A 17046-nucleotide genomic window follows, 5' to 3' on the forward strand; every position below is an offset into this window, starting at 1 on the left:
ATTTCCAGAAATGGAAATGAACAAAAGTAAGTTAGAAGGCTGGACTTGATAAGGATTTCTTTCCACTCTGAATCCCGGGAGTCTGCGTCTAAACGACCTCCTGCTAGAATAGTCTGTTCTAAGGTTCCTGACCATGCTGACATCCCAAAGTCCTTCCTGACTCGTCATTTCATGACTTAAACGGCCACTCAAACAAAAGGCTAAGTACAAATGTAGCCACAAACTCTGAATGCTCCGACACATCTCAGCTGTACGAATAGGAACGGGTCCCGACAATTCACCTTCCCATACCAGGGTAATTTATTCAAATCTTTATCGATACAAAAACACACATTAAAGGGGGAAACGCTTACAATCATCCTTGTAGATGTATCAGCACCAAACTCTCCACATTCCAAGCAAGGGGACGGAAAGCTTCACTCGTGTCTCACCCCACGTGGGGCCTCCCTGAGCCCTCGGCAGGTGGATTCCGGTTAGTCGTCCTCTCCCTCTCCCCGCTAGCTGGCCCTCCGGCCACACCACCGCTGCCTTCGAGGCCCGCAACACTGTCCACAACTCAACTCGTGATAACAGCAGGTACGAAGTGGCCCAGAGGAGCCATTTCAGTCTCTCCTGCAAACATCTGAAGACCTGCCCGCGGCTCCGCGGCCTCCAAACAGCTGGAAAGGTCAGCAGGCGGCGCTACCCATGCAGAGACAGAGCCCAAAGCCCGACCAGCAATCCTTGCCCCGTTCGAGTGGCACGCGCAAGTCACTACTAGTTCTCCCTCTCCAGGGGCCTGGGAACGTGTGCAGAGCTGGCACTTCGGGGCCAAAAGGATTATGTCCAATCAACGGCCCAGTAGGAGCCTTCCCAGGACCTGTGAAAGTGCCGCTCCAACAGCCTAAAAAGCGTTTACATTACAAGGCAAGTCGGCCAACGATCAGACTCCCGCAGAGGTTCAGGCACCAAGTAGGCCTGCCTGGCATTTGTGCTTTGTTAAAAATAGAGGATAACCCTCCTCTTGTTCCCCTCCCCCCCATGATGCTTTAAGTCAGCTCCTCCACAGGTACCAAGTTCGAGAAGGGCAGGTGGGGAAACGAGGGATAATTAACTATTGTGTTTCTAGTGAATTCGCCGATTACCACTTCAGCGGAGTACAAAAGATTATTAAAAAAACCCACAACAGAAAACTATGAATGATCCCTAGAAGTAGCTTTCATGTGTCACGAGTTAGAGGGAATCTTCCTCCCTTTCCTCAATACAAGGGACCCACTAAGATGGGCAGCTTAGATACTTGGTGAATGCAATTCCCCCTCCAGTTTGCAAATGATGTCATCACTGGATCCGAGCCGTGAGAGCAATCATTTGTACATCAGTGAGGGCAGGGGAAGGGGCTCACAGGGAGAGATAATCAGCATTAACATCATGATCCCAGTGTCTGAGTTTGGTTTCTTTACAAACCGGCATAAAGAGAGGCATCACCTGGAATATTGAGCGTTTCACAAACTACTACTCTGTACTGGTAGAGGTTTGCCTGTGTAAGTAGAGACAAGGAAAAGATTCAAATCTGGTTTTGCGCTGCCCTCCAGATCTCAAGCTAAATCACCTAGTTTTTGCCAGCTCGCTTGGTCCAGCCCAATCCAGACTACAATTCATTGTTTGGAAGAATGCAGACCTTGGTAGAGAGCTGGTCTTGCAGGCATCGACACACTCAGGAAAGATACTTAAAATGCCACACCAGGAGATCCAGAGCGAATTCCACCGTTCCAAGGTTAAACTGGAGGAAGATGGGCAAGGAAGTTTGCTGCTTTTGTCCTTCCTGTTCCTTCTCAGACTTCCCCCTCTGAAGGGAGGCTGAGGGGAGAACTCCAGAAATTGGCACGATGGTCCTCCAGAGTGGATTTCACCATCTGAATCAGACTGGGAAGGCATGTGGGGCAGCGATGTTCTCTGCAGAGTAATATTCATGTTGCCACAACAGAAGAAGACTGGTTTCAATTTTAACTTCCAAAAGGAAAGGGAAACGTTCATCTTGTAGTAGGCATCATCTGACTACAGAAGGCAGATGTTCTCAGTCTTCATTCTCGTCAGTTAAATCCCAGAAGAAAAATAGCTCTGCCCGAGGAAGAATGTCTTTATCCCCAACCCACAGTAATGGGCACTGTATTGTCAAACAATGTTAATTTGCCCTTCTTCCCAAGGCACTCGGAGGCACAGAACTGTGAGGCTGGGGGCAGGAGATTTAAGCAGACTTTTTTTAGGCAGTTTAGTATTAGTGTCTTTGGACACCCAAGTGAGATTTCTCTGGGAATGCCTAAGGCTTTCTGAAGAGCTAAACAGGGAAAAACGTCTTAAAAAAGCCTCAAGTTGTCAGAGGGAAAACACTTTACATGGCCCTTAACCCATCATGCCTGAGGCAGCTTAGGGGACTAGAAAGATCAGTTCTTGTCCTGCCTCTGTACTAACCATCTGGGTGATCTTGGGCAAGTCTCTCTCTTCACCTCCCATTTTAATTCTACAAATACTGGTTTTGTCATTTGTCTAATAAGGCAGTCACTTAAGTTCTCCAGCTCTGTAATTCTAATGTTCCCATTGAAACTGCCCACAAAAATCAAGGCAGAACCTATAGTTGAGAAATACATGCCAGAAAAGGGCTAGGCCGTCGCTCCCCCTACCCTAAACAATTTGTGATGGAAGGGGGAGGGAGAATCTGTACCTAGAATTATTCCTGTGTCTGAATTTCAAGCAGCTGCATAGAGATGGGGAAGAGTTCCAGATTCCCATATCCAATTCTGAGGATTCAGAACTCCGTTAAGGCAGGTTTGTCTACATTTCATTTCTCTTCAACAAAGGCCAAAGTTCACATCAATGCACAGCAAATACAAAAGATAAAAATGTTCAAAAAAGGATTCAATTCAGTTGATATTATCAATTTATTAAAGAAAGGTGAACTTTTAAAAAATGAAGGCGAGACCATCACAGCTTCAGGCAAAGAAAGTGTAGGCGACACCTTCCACACCACTCTCCTGCATGGGTGGCAGCAGCGGCGGTCCCTCTCTTCTTACTGATGGAGCTTCGGTCCTGCTTGGAAGCATCTCCCCAACCTCACTTGGAACATCATACTGAGCATTTCACAGAGCACTTCTCTCTTCTGTTCCCCACCTATGGGATGCTGAAGGCCCCAGGAATAAGCTACTCTGGGATTATCTCCTGTTGGCAGCCTCATTCCATGATGCAGAATAACGTAAGTACAATACAGAATTAGAGTTAAGTTTGAGGAAACTTAGCATGAAGGTGAATCTGATTCCTGCAGGTCTTCCCAGCTTATACTAGCTTCAGTTCTGAATATTTCATAAAGGAATTCTGGCATTGGGTTTGGGAGAAGCAGGCTGGAAGAGTGCCACACCCTTATTTTATCCCCTGGCCTTTTCCCCAAGATCTGGGCATGAAATTCAATGACCTGAATTCACACATGGAACAACAATCCAAAACATAAAAATGATCTCTCAAGAGTTGGGTATTATCAAGCAGGGTATTGGGGAGGGGACCAAGCAGTGAAGAAGCACCTCTCTTACTTTAAAAAAGACCCAGAAGGAGAGAGAAAATGCTGAACCTAGGTCAAAAAGTTGAAGGTACCAAAGGCCTGGGAAAATTTACCATACTCAACTCATGACCCCTAAATAAGAAGGGGAGATTGTGTCTAGCATAACCCACTTGATTCCTCCCCACCTCTGATGTGGGAAGGGAAAGAGGGGAAGTGTCTTTCAAAAGAGTAAATATTTACTCTCTGATGCCCAACTCTTTCCTCTAGTGGTCAAGGGAGCTTGTTCCTAAGTATGGTAGATGCAGTTAAGTCCTTGGACACTCCTGGCTTTGGGAATGGTTGTGCTGGCCCTGCTACTGCTTTACAGGCAAATCTTGGCTGGATCTTCCTGAAAAAGAAAAATACAACAGAAAACACCTTCATCAAATTTAGCTTTAGTTACAGGTTGTCTGTCTCCTGCCTACACCACTCTGATTCAACTGGATGGCTGATCAGAGAAATCTCCCTGAACTTGGTCCTATTCATCTGGAAGCCTCTGTCTAGTTTGGATGGCAACATCTGGGGAAGAACTCTCATCTGCTAGAGTCTTATGTCAAATGAAGCAAAATCAGGATGAAGAGGGAATCCAAAGCCATCCTGCAAAAGGATCAACCGAAGCAATCAGGAAAACTGAGCCTGAAAAAAAAATATTAGGGGGCAAGTGCATCATGGCTATCTTCGAATATATGAATGGCTGTTATGAGGAAAAGGGAGAAGAAATGCAAGAAATAACACGTGGCGCTGAATTTGCAAGATTCTTTGACTTAAGGTAACAGGGCCACCCTTCGAGGTGAGAGTATAGCCAGATCCATTGTGACAACATCTACATCATTGCAATTGGTTCTATAGAAAACAGTGCTAGGACCAATGAAAAGGAAGTGAATAGGGAGACAAATTTTAGTTTGACCTAAGAACTTTCCAAGTTATGAATTGCCTGGTCATATAAATGAACTGTCTCAGGAGGCCCTGAGTGCTGTGATTTTTAAATTTCCTCCATCTTGCTTGGTCTAGCACCCAAGAATGTGCACACCCACACTACACAGGCATGTACTAGCTAATGACAAATCAGAAACATCTAACTGCCCCCTTGGGCTGTCCTAAGCCAAGCTTGAGCTACCATTGGCAATGTGAGATGCAGGAAGTGAGGTAGAGAACAGCCTCTGGAGTTCTCATCACTTCCTGTGGAGAAGGCTAGAGGCCAGTTCTATCCTAGAGCTCGAGCTTGGAGGAGCCCCGCAGACAGCTTTCCTTCAGACCTGTCACGTGAGTAATAAGGACTGACCCCTTTCCCTGCCTTGGCTCTCCAAGGCCTTAACTCCCACTTTGGCTCAGCCTGAGCCAGAGTGGTTCTGAGTTAAACTCCTTTCTTTCTCTCCCTCTTTCCTTCACTCCCTCTAATAATTTCTTTCTCCTGTTGTAATTAAATTACCATAAAACTCCATTCTGACTTGAGTGTCTGATTTAGGATTTTTTATAAGTGAAATCCTTGGCGACCTATAATTAATATATTCAGTCTTTAACCCTAAATTTGAATCTAACAGTGCCCCATTACTGGAAGTCTCTAAATCAGATGACCATTTTATTGTGGATATTATAGGAAATTCCTGCTTAGGGAGGAGGTTAGGGCTATATGCCCACTAAGGTCCTTTCCATCCCTGAGATTTTGAACCTTTACTTGGGAATGGCTCAATTAGTTTACAACAGTTGACAATTAACTGTCAAGTATCTGTGCTAAGGCTCGCCTCTCCAAAAAATAGAAATTATTCTTCTTATGAGAGAATCTTATATGAAAAGCTTTAAAATCATACCAGTTAGAAAATTAAATTGCTCTGCCACAAAATTGGTTTTTAGCTTCCTTTCTCTCAACTTTGGCAATAACTACTTGCCTAGTGCTTTAAGTTTGAGGAAGCCCTTTATACATAGTGTCTAACACTTATTAAATGTTTACTATATGTTAAGCACAGTGAAGTAGCTGTGTAAAAGCTTTAATTTAAGATTATATGTTAATTGAATTATTGCTATCTTCTATTTATTTTAAAAGCCTAAGGTCAGGGGTTTGCTGGGTGGCTCAGTGGATTGAGAGTCAGACCTGGAGACAGGAGATCATAGAGTCAAATGTGGCCTCAGTCACATGTTTTTGGATGATTCATCTCTTGGACTACATGTCTACAACGGGTCCCCTCCCTCCAACATACTTCCACAATTCCACCAGAGGTGTGGTCTCACCTGGACTATACATTCTCCATCTCGTGGTCTTGGTCCTGCTCTTCCTCCTCCTCGTCGTCTTCCTCTTCCTCCTCTGCAGCACCCTTTTCTCCAGGGGCATCCCCGTCCCTAGCAATCTCTTCCACATGAGCGAGCATGTCGGCCATCAGTGCCTCCTCCAGCCTCTTTCTCACCTGCTGGACAAGTTCTTCCTGTTTCCTGACTCAGAACAAAGAAAGCAGTCAGCTACACCTGGTGGTCAGTCAGCTACAGACACACAGTGCAAATACTGGGGTCAGCTATAGAAAAGTTTCCCAAGTCACAATTCAGACATGACATTTTTACAATCATGTGATTTCCTATGTACTTAGTGACTTTTACTTGGAAGCTATTTTCCTCATTAGAAGGAACCCGAGTCTTTGCCACTAAACATGGTATTAGGCACACGATTGAACTAAAAAAGAACTGATTTGCTTCCATCTCTATCTCAACAACATTACCATCCCTCCATGAGATGAAGGGGAAGTTCCAAAGTGGCTTCCCCTGGTCACAGGGGCTATGCACACACCTCTCACCTCAAAGGGTGGCCCTGTTACCATAAGTCAAAGAATCTTGCAAATTCAATGCCACAGGATATTTCTTGCAGTGCTATTGTTATATTAAGGGCACCACCAATTTAGGAGGGCCATTGACAAGCTAGAAATAATCCAGGAGGGCTGACCAAGATGTAGCAAAACTATACCTAGGTCCCCTGAGGTCTGGCTCTTTGTCCTACAAAAGAACAGACTTGGCCAGGGGTGGAGGATGCAGAATGTCTTCCAATATTTATGAAGTGGTTAAAATAAGATCCTACTGCCTGGGATTTTAAGTAAAGGTTAAATAAGCACTTGTCAACAAAGTTGTAAAAGGGAATTGGGCATGAGGAATGGATTGTACTACATGCTTTCTGAGGGCCTTTCCAGATCCGAGACTATGCATTTGTTATTTATTCATTGGGGCTGAAGGAAGAGCCACGTTCAATAATATTTCCACAGATAAAGGGAGAAATTGTGGAGCAAAATGGACAAAAATTAAGCTTCATACACCATATAAAGACTACTTCTTACTACCATTATTCACCTTTTAATATGGAATTCCAAGGACTGTCAGGGTTCTGCCAGACAGTTTGGAGATGACCACTCTTAATAATATTAAATCAGGAAAGGTGATTTCATGTAACATTAGAATATACAATTTTAGAGCTAGCAGAAATCACTTAGTCCAGTTTCCACATTTTATGAAGGAAGTTGAGTAAGTTGCCTAATTTCTATCATATAAACAAGTTATCAGAACTGAGACCCAGCTCTCTCAACTCGAGTCCTGCGCTCTCACCAAATTAGCTTTCAGTCTCGCCCTGTCATATCACCATCACCTCACTGGATCCTTACATTTAACAGGCAGGGCACGGCACGTATTCTCAAAGATGAAAACATTTTGATTCTGAAGGTTTGTCACCGTGGCCAAGTTTACCTAATGAGATCGGACAGTGGAGGAGACCAGCCACAGGAGTTCCCAGCCCAGGACTCCAAGACTCCATTGCCTTTCCCCATTAAAGCACCCCTACAGCAAGACATGAAGCATGCCCCGTCCGGTCAGTGCAGGATCGAGTGGTCTGGTGACATGTTACCAAGGGGTGGGCCTTGTTTGACTTCAAGTTGGCCTTGAGGAGTAAGACAGCTGACAGTGTCTCCCTCTCTTCTGCCCAGACCCAAACTAAAGCAGGGTGGTGCTTCTCCACACTGATTGTTGGCCTACTGATATCCTAGGCTAGAAATGCTTTGGTGTCATCATGGTGACAGCACTGACTTGTGAAAGGGAGTCCTAAAGCAAAATCCCCGGCTCTGCTTCTAACTTAGGTAAGGAAAATAGAATGTTTAGTTGAGACAGTGACATGGCCCAGCTTTCACACAGCTTACTAGTTTATTAGACAAGCAGGCAAAGCCAACAGGGAGACCGACTGTATCATCCCAGGCAGTATCTGAATAGACAAGCCCTGGGGTTTCAGTATGCAACATCTCTTCCATAAGGCTTTCCCAAATGGACCCATTTCACTAACACACAGGAAGTTGAAATATCTCCTCTCTTAAGAATCTGGGCTTAGCATATCCCTCTATTTTGCGACAATCTTTTTAGAAGTATACAGGATAGCCAAAATCACCTATGTTCTTCAAGCCTCATTTTCCCCATCTATGAAATTAAGAGCTTGAATCTTGTTTCCAAAATTCAAAATGCAGAATGATGGTTCGGGTTTACACTCACTGAAGGTGAGCAACGGCACATCTATATAAAGTATCTGACTGCCCAGAGTAATTTTTAACACACTTTCCCCATTACCTGATATCTTCATCCGTCACCATGAATGCTTTGCAGAGTGGTTGGGAGGTATTAAGCCACACTCCAGGGTTCTTCTCCACAGCTGCTGAGAGCTGCCCAGTGATGGGCATCGTGCTAGTGTGCAGAGCACTGGCAATGGCAGAGAGGAGGGTTTCATCGGTGCAACCTGGGCCAACCCCTGTAGGACAGAATTTACCAGATAGAGATGGCAGAGGGGAAAAAAAAGGCCAATGAATCAACTTGCTTGAGAAATGTCATCAATATAGTATAAAAAAAAAAGCAAAATCCTAAGTTCCTTCAACCCCTTTGAGCACTACCAGATGATCAAACTCCATACCACTGCTGGGTTTTTAAAAGGCTATATAGGTAGGTAAACACTATTTCAGTCATACAGCTACTATAAGTAACTCGTAAGATATTTTAATTGGTTCTATGAGAACAAGATCAGAGAAAGAGACTTACCTGGGGAAGGGTGAAATTTAGTCAGTAGTAGAATATGGGTAAGTTGATGCTAAGGACAATGAATGACTATTCTTAAGGCTGAAGCACTAGCTTAGAACACTGCTGATGAGACCTAACCTGCCAGCTGTCTGAGCAATGCCTTTATAAAAGACTTTGGCTATGATGTTACTGAGGAGCAAAACTGGGGCAGTAATATCCGAAGGCGGGGGGGGGGGTTGGTTGCCTATCTATTTCAAATGTTACCAGAATAAATAAAGTTTTGTTCAGTATTTCAGCCATGGTGAGAAAAGGAGCTGCCTGTCTCCATAGCAATGGAGTGATGGCTTACATTTAAGGTAGGCTACAGAATTAAACTTTAACAGTTTTAAACCTCCCACATTCCACATGTCCTAAGGAGTTACCAAATTCTACACCAAAGAGATCTTTATACATAGAAGCTCTTCCTAGATTTTCATATACCCACGGACTCTCTTCAAACCATTACCTTTCAAAGGAAAGATGACACTAAAATTGCTAGATTAAAAGTCAGCCCAGAGTCTTAAAATATCACAAGAGCTGACCTTCTTTAATGTCTTCATCAGCCATTATACAAATTTAGAGCTAAAATTCACAGATAATAAACAAAGAATAAAAAAGTGAGGTGCCATGGAAATACTAGACAAAAGGATCAAGAGACTTGGGTTCTAATCTTAGTTCTACCACTATCTTCCAGTGCAATCTTAGGCAAGTCACTCCACAAGCTTCCATTTCCTCACCTAGAAGATGTTATTTCAAAGATCTTACCAGGGCCAACCTTTTATATTCTTTCTATGTATTCTCCCATAATAAGGTTTTTTCCATGACTAATGTCAATCCAGGATAAGTATAATTTGAAGGCTCATAAAATAGAGAATAGACTTCTTAAACTGCACAAATCCAACACAGTAAAAAAGTTACTAATTACCTTGTAAACCTTTAGGAAGATCCATTGTTTTCACAAGCTCTTCTGCAATATCAAAGGCATTCAATCCACTTAGCTTCTTTTCCCAAAAAAGCTATCAAAGAAAACATTTGTTTATTTACACATAAAAAACATCCCCCCAAACCCCATAACTGGAAGGAAACTTTGATCAAACCAAAAAATAATCAGAACTCAGCCAGCCAGCCTGGATTATTAAGAGGACAGACTGCCTATAGATAAGTATTGGGAGGGGGGAGAGGAGGGAAGAAGGGAAGAAGGGGAAGGAAAGTAATGTAAATATTAGGCAATTAATTTGAAATGGCAGCACACTAGAAGGGATTTTTTACTTCAGGAACCTAGGGAAATACAGCATAACAAATTTTTTTGTGGAAAACATGGAAAGGAAAAGGAATCCATGTCAGTTAATTGTAAAACATTCTAATTGGTGTTCTGCTTTCAGTGACCGTCTCTTCCCTGACCCATCTACAGCTCAGCCTCATACCCTATTTTTCTCCACAAAATATACGGCTTCATAAAATCTTACCGAAGCAAAATGTTTCCTAATTAGTTGATACAATGTGTGCACTATCTTCTATACCTAGAGCATTAACAGAGTAGCTTCAATATTCAGCTGTCTGTACTCTCTTCCTAAGGACAGAATCACACAATCTGGCTTTCTACAGCAATATTCTTATTCAGTATCATTCCCTTTCCAGCTCTGCATCTAGTTTTACTGTACTTTGCAGATACTGCATTTTTTATAAATTGAAGGTTTGTGGCAATCCTGGGTCAAGCAAGTCTATCAGCACCAATTTTCCAACAGCATATGCTGACATCATGCCTCTATATCATGTTTTGGAGGTTCCTGTTATTATTTCTGGCGATCTATGATCAGTAATCTTTGATGTTTTACTATGGTCACTTTTTTCAGGATGCCATAAATCCTGTCCATATAAGACACTGAACTTAACTTTCCTTGGACTTCCCTATTCCCTAAGCCACAACATTAAAATTAGGCCAACTGAGAGCACTGCAGGGGTTTCTAAGTGTTCTAGTGAAAGGAAGAGTTGTTAGAGGAGCCAAACTTCATTACTGCCCTAAGAAACTGCCCCAACACCCCAATCTTCAGCAACCAACACCCTGATTAGTCAGGAGTCATCACCAGGTGGATGCAAGGTCCTCCATCAGCAAAAAGATGATGGTTCACTGAAGATGATGGTTAGCATTTTTTTAGGAATAAAGTAATTTTTCATTAAGTACGTACACAGCTTCTTAGAAATACTATTGCACACTCAATAGACTACAGCCTAGTATAAATATATGCACTAGGAAACCAAAGAATTCACATGACTCACTTTATGACAAGACTGGCTTTATTTCAGTGGTGTGAAGCCAAACTCAAGCCATCTCTGGGGTATGCCTGTACTGAGTGGTCAGACTGAAAGAACACCGTAGCATGTTAATTCCCCCTAATGTTCCCATCTTCAGAGAAGGGGGATGAATGATCAGATGACCTCTAACCTCTCTGCTTGGCCTTAAAATTCTTAGCCACATTAACAACTTACACCAGTTTTAATCTTTAAGACTGTCCTACATTCGGGATAATGAAAAAGCAGTTATGAACCAGCCTGATGGGCGAGCTATGCATCATGTTACATAAGGAAGACCCAAGCTGTGAATCGACCTGATTCCCTGTTCCCTGGGCTGGCAGCGTCGCCATGCTGCTGTGCTAAGCCTACTGAGGTCACGGAGAACACAGACCTACTACTGGCAGCCTTGAGAACTCCCAACAAATGGTCTAGGAATGAGAATCCCAGGGCCATGCCGTGTGGTCACCTCCAGAGGGAAGCAGGCCAGACTCAGAGACACTACAAGCAGCTCCCTTGGGTGCAGCCCACAAGACAGAGCAGGGGCGATCCTGGAATGAGACGAGAGCACCGCCGGCGAACGGCTCGCCGCCTAGTGACGTGGGGGAACCTCCTCATCTGTAACGTGGGGACGGTTTAACTACAGACAGGGAAGCTGAGGCCCCAGACAACAGGAACCAGGATCAACATAGACCAACCCTCTCAAATCCTGTCTCTCCTGACACGAACGTAAATTTCTAAGGGAAGATGACACCGTTTGAAGACGGAGCTTTACTCAGAATAGGACAAATGCAAGGAACAAATCCGCAGATCTCACCTGTCGAGGCTGGTCCACAGCCTTCTGCGGATCACTCTTCACTTTATTACTGGGATGGTTAGTGATCTTGGTGACAGGTTGTTTGAAGATGGACGCCGTCTGCCGGACAGGGAGTGCTGTATTTAAATCTGGTTTTCCCTGGAACAACAAGCGCATTAGGTCACACTCCTAATAACATCTCCTCCTATTTGGTTTAACAGAAGCCATTACGGAATGACACTGCTGCCCCCACCTCCATGCCACTTAATCTTAAATAGGCTGATTATAGAATGCCAGAGCTGGAAGAAAGCTTAGGAGATCCCTTACCCTGAGGGATGTAATAAGCAGTCCTTAGGCTTCATGTTGTAGCCTCTAGTACTCCCTAGTCCAACCAAACCAGATTAAAATGTAGTTGGAAAATATCTTAACAAAATAAATACAAATACAAAGGGACATAGATGTTATTATGTGATCTTCCAAGTTCCTATGTGCCCACAGGGATCTTCTTGTTCTGTTTCTGAGTCAGATACCACGACTCTAGCCCAATCTCTTAATTTCCCAGATGGGGAAGGGAAACCCAATGACGAGACCAGACAGATCTAAGTAAATAGAGCATGGGCATAATGCCTTAGGAGACACTTGGAAAAAGCAAGCATGTACCTAATCTGAAAGATTTTAGGAAATAACAAATGAGGGGAGGGGTGTGTGTGCAGCTAGTTGGGTGGAGAAATCTAAATAATCCTTAAATTCATCTTTCTTAATTACTGTGGGTGGACTAACAGGTCTAGAGTCCCAGCAAAGAGAAGTGTTTCTATTTTCATAGGTATCCTCAGCAGTTTGTGGCCCAAGCTCAATTGCCCAGACTGTGCCAAGCACAAATGCTCTTCCTTGTTACTTCTAACATTAGTGATGATTAGAGAAACCTAAACATAACCTCTGCTTGAAATCCTGATAAAAAACAGCCAACCCATTAGTAACTATAGACAGGCCAGGGTAACAGACTCAAAAAGAAACTGGTAAAAGTGCCTGGGGAGAGAGGGATACATCTTGACTTAGGAAACCACATATTGATATAAACTATGTTCTATTTTTACTTATTTTGTTAAATATTTCCCAATTACATTTTTGAGGCTCTTCTGCATTGGGAAGTATTTCAGGAACTTCTAGCATTTGCATCTCTGGTATTTAGGATCTTAAGAGTTAGAAGGAACCCCAAAAGGAACTGATCCAATCAATTTTGCAAAGGACATCTCTACAATGTCCATCCCTGCCTGATGAGTAGTAGTCTGGTCTCTGCTTAGATTTCTTGAGAAGGGGAACTTCCTATCTCTTCAAGTAAACCACTTTGCCCTAATTAGGGAGTTTATTTCTCACACTGAATAGAAACCTATTTTCCTACAACTTTTACTGATTGTTTCTAGGTTGGCCTTCTTTGGCCAAGCAGATTCCTCTTCCATCTGACAACCCTTCATATCTTTTTTTCCCTTTTGGACATCCAAATTCATATCCCCCCTCCAAATTACATGTAAAAATAAATTTTAACATTCAAAAGGATTTTTTGAGTTTCAAATCCCATCCTGTCTCTAATTCCTCCCCCAAGATATAAGCATGAAAAAAAAAATTTGCTTTAGTCTGGATTCAGACTCCCTCAGTTCTTTTTTCTAGAAGCAGATGACATTATATTATTGAGAATACCTAAAGTATCACAGCTGTCCATCATACAGTATTGTTGTTGTCATGTACAATGTTCTGGGTTCTGCTTACTTCACTCTGCATTAGTTCATGTAAGTCTTTCCAGGTTTTCCCTGAGTTCCTTCTGCTCCTCATTTCGTAGAACACTAGAGTATTCCATTGCAATCACATACTTACTTAGCCACTCCCCAAATTGATGAATATCCCCCTCACTTTTCAATTCTTTGCTACCACAAAAAGAACTGCTTTAAATATTTTTATACATATAGGTCCTTTTCCTTTTATTTTCCTTTTAATCTTTCTTGGGATACAAACCTAGTAATAGTATTGCTGGGTCAAATGATATGTACTATTTTATAGCCTTTTGGGCATAGATCCAAATTGTTCTCCAAAATGACTGAATCATTTCACAATTCCCCCAATTAGTGTCTCAATTTTCCCACATCCCCTCCACACTTTGTCATTTTCCTTTTCTGTCATAATAGCCAAACCCCTGATATTCTTGAAGACAGCCTTTACACATCCACACACCTATGTCTTCTTTCCAAGAATTCCCATTAGATCCTAGAAAATAAGCTCTTTGAGAGCAAATATTTCCTTATTTTCTTTATAAAACCAACTCTCCTTTCCTTGATCTTCTTTATATACTGGATACACTCCATTTCATCAATGTTCTTAAGTAGTCTAAAAAAGAGAGGATCATTTCTTTCCTCCTCTACTGTATGAAACAACACTGAATTTGGAGTCAAAAGAAATACGAATTTTAATCCTGAATCCACCAGTTATTGGTGACCTTGGACAAAAATCACCTCTCTGGACCTTTGATTTCCTTATCTGAAAAATAAAGACCATTTCAAATCTGCACTGCTGTTTTGCAGAGTGTTGATGCTAGAAGCAGCTTTAGGGGATCATTTCACATGAAACTATCACTCAACAGATGGAATTCTCAGAGAGGTCCTGTGTCTAAGGTACCACTGTGTTAACAGCAGAGTCAGGATAAGAACCCCAGTCTCCTGGTTATCAATTCAGTAGCTCTTCTCCTTCACAAAAGCACCATCCTGCTCCTACTGAAAGATGGGCATCTCATCTTTTAGCATTCCCTAATTGTTTTGGGTACATAAATTCCCAAGAAAGGAGTAAGCTCCAGGTCATGGGGCTATGTCTAACATATTTTGTATGGCTTATAGGTCACTTAAATACTTCTGAGGTTAAATCCTTTCAAGGTGGGTACTCCCTCCTGTCCCAATATAGACCAAAAAATCCTTCTAGGGCTCAAGAAATCTAAGCAGAGACCAGTTGCCACAGTCAAAAAATTCACCATCTGGTTGTCAACCTATGAAAAACTTAACCAAACTCATTTAGCTGATCTTCTGACAAGCACAGTTTATCCCCAGACCCATGAATGAACCAAAATTGGATCCTTCTGTTCCAAAATTCTTTGTATAAGGTGTTTTTTGCTTCTATAATTTAATGCAAGAATTTTGGGGGAGGGGGCTGCTGGGTGGCTCTGGATTGAGTCGGGCCCAGAAATGAGAGGTCCTGGGTTCAAATTTGACCTCAGACACTTCCTAGCTGTGTGACCTTGGGCAAGTTATTTAGCCCCCACTGCTTAGCCCTTACCATTCTTTTGCCTTGGAACCAATATCCAGTATTGACTCTAAGATGGAAGGTAGAGGTTTTATTTAAAAAAAAAAGGGGGGGGGGATTAAGCAATTGGCATGGCGAGGATATAAGTAAAGTGTGTTCAATTGAAAATAGAGGCCACTTCAGACTGGAATGGTCAAAAAAAAAAAGATAGAAAAGCAGAAAGATCTGGGTAATACTTAATAAACAAAAAAGAGAAGGGAAGCATCCATTTCAGATAAGTCAAATAGAGGGTAAGCAAATTCCCAGAGCTAAGTGCAAAATGTATTGTTCAAGGTGTAGCCAATAAATCTGTCTTATTAGAAAGAAAGTTTATATAGGAGAGGAATGAAAGAGGCTAGAAAGAAAGGGACCAGATTGTGGTGGGCCTTTGAAATCAAAACAAGTTATATAGATTTAGACCAGAAAAGGTCAGGGGAAAAAAGTCATCGATGTTTAAAAACGACGACTAGACCTACCAAAATACACATTCTCCACAACCTTTCCTAAATAGGGACACTCAACAACTATTAGGGTGGTAGGAATGATAGCCCCAAAGTTCCATGGTTCTTGGTATGTAAGTGATAGTTATCAATGAAGAGAAAATAGGACTCGACATAGATTGAGACAACAGTATATTACAATGAGTCCTGGTTCAGTTTCCTTACTCGAAAAATGTAATACTTGTCTTGGATCTTACTTCTCAGAAGGCTGCATTTCTGAGAGGCTCAAACAAAGGAATGTATTGAAAACTTTTTTGCATATTGTAAAGCACCAAAATAATAATAGATTACAGGTATAGCACTATATAAATGACAACTATTGCTGATATTACAAGGCTTATCTGAAATGGATGCTTCCCTTCTCCTTTTTGTTAATTAAGTCTTACCCAGATTCCCCCAAACCCCTAACTCCATTCTGGCATTTGTCTAATGTAGTTGTAGTTAACAGGAGAAAAATTCAAATATGCTGTATTTGGTAATATCATATAAACTACATATTTGGTAACATCAAAAATAACCAGTAGTAAAGAGACATTAAATTGGCAGCAAAGGTGCCTTGCTACCTCCAGCTTGACATACCTATATTAGAAAGTGGGGGCTACTCCAAAATTATCCAGGGGGCAGGGATAAAGAATGCCTCCAGGAAACATGGAAGGTTAATGTCATGCTGGGACAGCACCTGTTTAGACCAAAAGAGCCCAGGAGATAGGGTCAACTGCCTGTCAGTCTTTCATCCTACTGATAAACAAGGCAAAGCAGGTAAAGGAAAAAAATAAAATTATTTACTCAAGTAAAAAAATATAACTTGAATACTTAAAATTTAAATTTTTTGTTTTTTACACATGGGTCCTCAAACTACTTTGCAACTAACTTACTAATTCTTAGATTACTGCTGGTAAAGTAAATGATAGCTACTCTTTCCTCACCCCACTTTTCAACACATACAACCCAACTGTAAAATTAAAGAATTGAACAAGATGATCTCTAAGGTCTTTTGCAGCGATAGACCTTATGATCCCTATGATAAAAGGGCACAAACATACTGGAACTTAAAAGGAAGAATAGATGTTATAACAGAGATTCAAAAAGAATCCTCATAAATGGATTTCTACTTTTGTATCTCTGCAACTATTCCTCTAATTTTTCCCCTTTGATACATCTTTTACCCCATTGCCAGACAGATCCCCCTAAAAGATTACTAGTCAAGGGTACTAAGAGAAAAACAAATCAAATAAAAGCCTGTTCTGGCATTTCAGAGAATTAAAAGTAGTAATGATGCTTAGGAATCAACTAGTTCAACTCTTTCCTTTTACCCATGAAAAACAGAAGCTAAGAGATGAAAGGGGACTTGTTCACCAAGCTAGGAAGATAAGCCAGGATGAGGACCCCCAGATCCAGGGCTCCTCCTGCCACACCATCTTTCAAGTTACATTCCACAGATTCTTAATGTTCCCTTATGATTTAACTAAGCAGTTAATGTGGAAAAATGCCAATGTTACCAATAGCCTTTCTTAAAACAT

The 17046-nt window shown here is 41.9% G+C and overlaps 1 protein-coding gene across 2 annotated transcripts in view; it reads right to left on the minus strand.

Moving 5' to 3' along the window:
• Positions 1-276: 276 nt before the first annotated feature.
• Positions 277-17046, minus strand: part of MBD3 (methyl-CpG binding domain protein 3) — a 29004-nt gene continuing 12234 nt past the window's right edge. For both annotated transcript variants that reach the window (XM_007489291.3, XM_001363658.5), the window contains exons 3-7: positions 11730-11867; positions 9549-9639; positions 8144-8321; positions 5792-5989; positions 277-3914 (exon numbers count right to left, since the gene is read on the minus strand). In XM_007489291.3, the coding sequence (XP_007489353.1) occupies positions 5797-5989; positions 8144-8321; positions 9549-9639; positions 11730-11867 (600 nt within the window). In that variant the 3' untranslated portion in view covers positions 277-3914; positions 5792-5796. The remainder of the gene's footprint in view (positions 3915-5791; positions 5990-8143; positions 8322-9548; positions 9640-11729; positions 11868-17046) is intronic.

This window comes from Monodelphis domestica, chromosome 3, assembly GCF_027887165.1.
Source record: "Monodelphis domestica isolate mMonDom1 chromosome 3, mMonDom1.pri, whole genome shotgun sequence".
Taxonomy (NCBI): Eukaryota; Metazoa; Chordata; class Mammalia; order Didelphimorphia; family Didelphidae; genus Monodelphis; species Monodelphis domestica.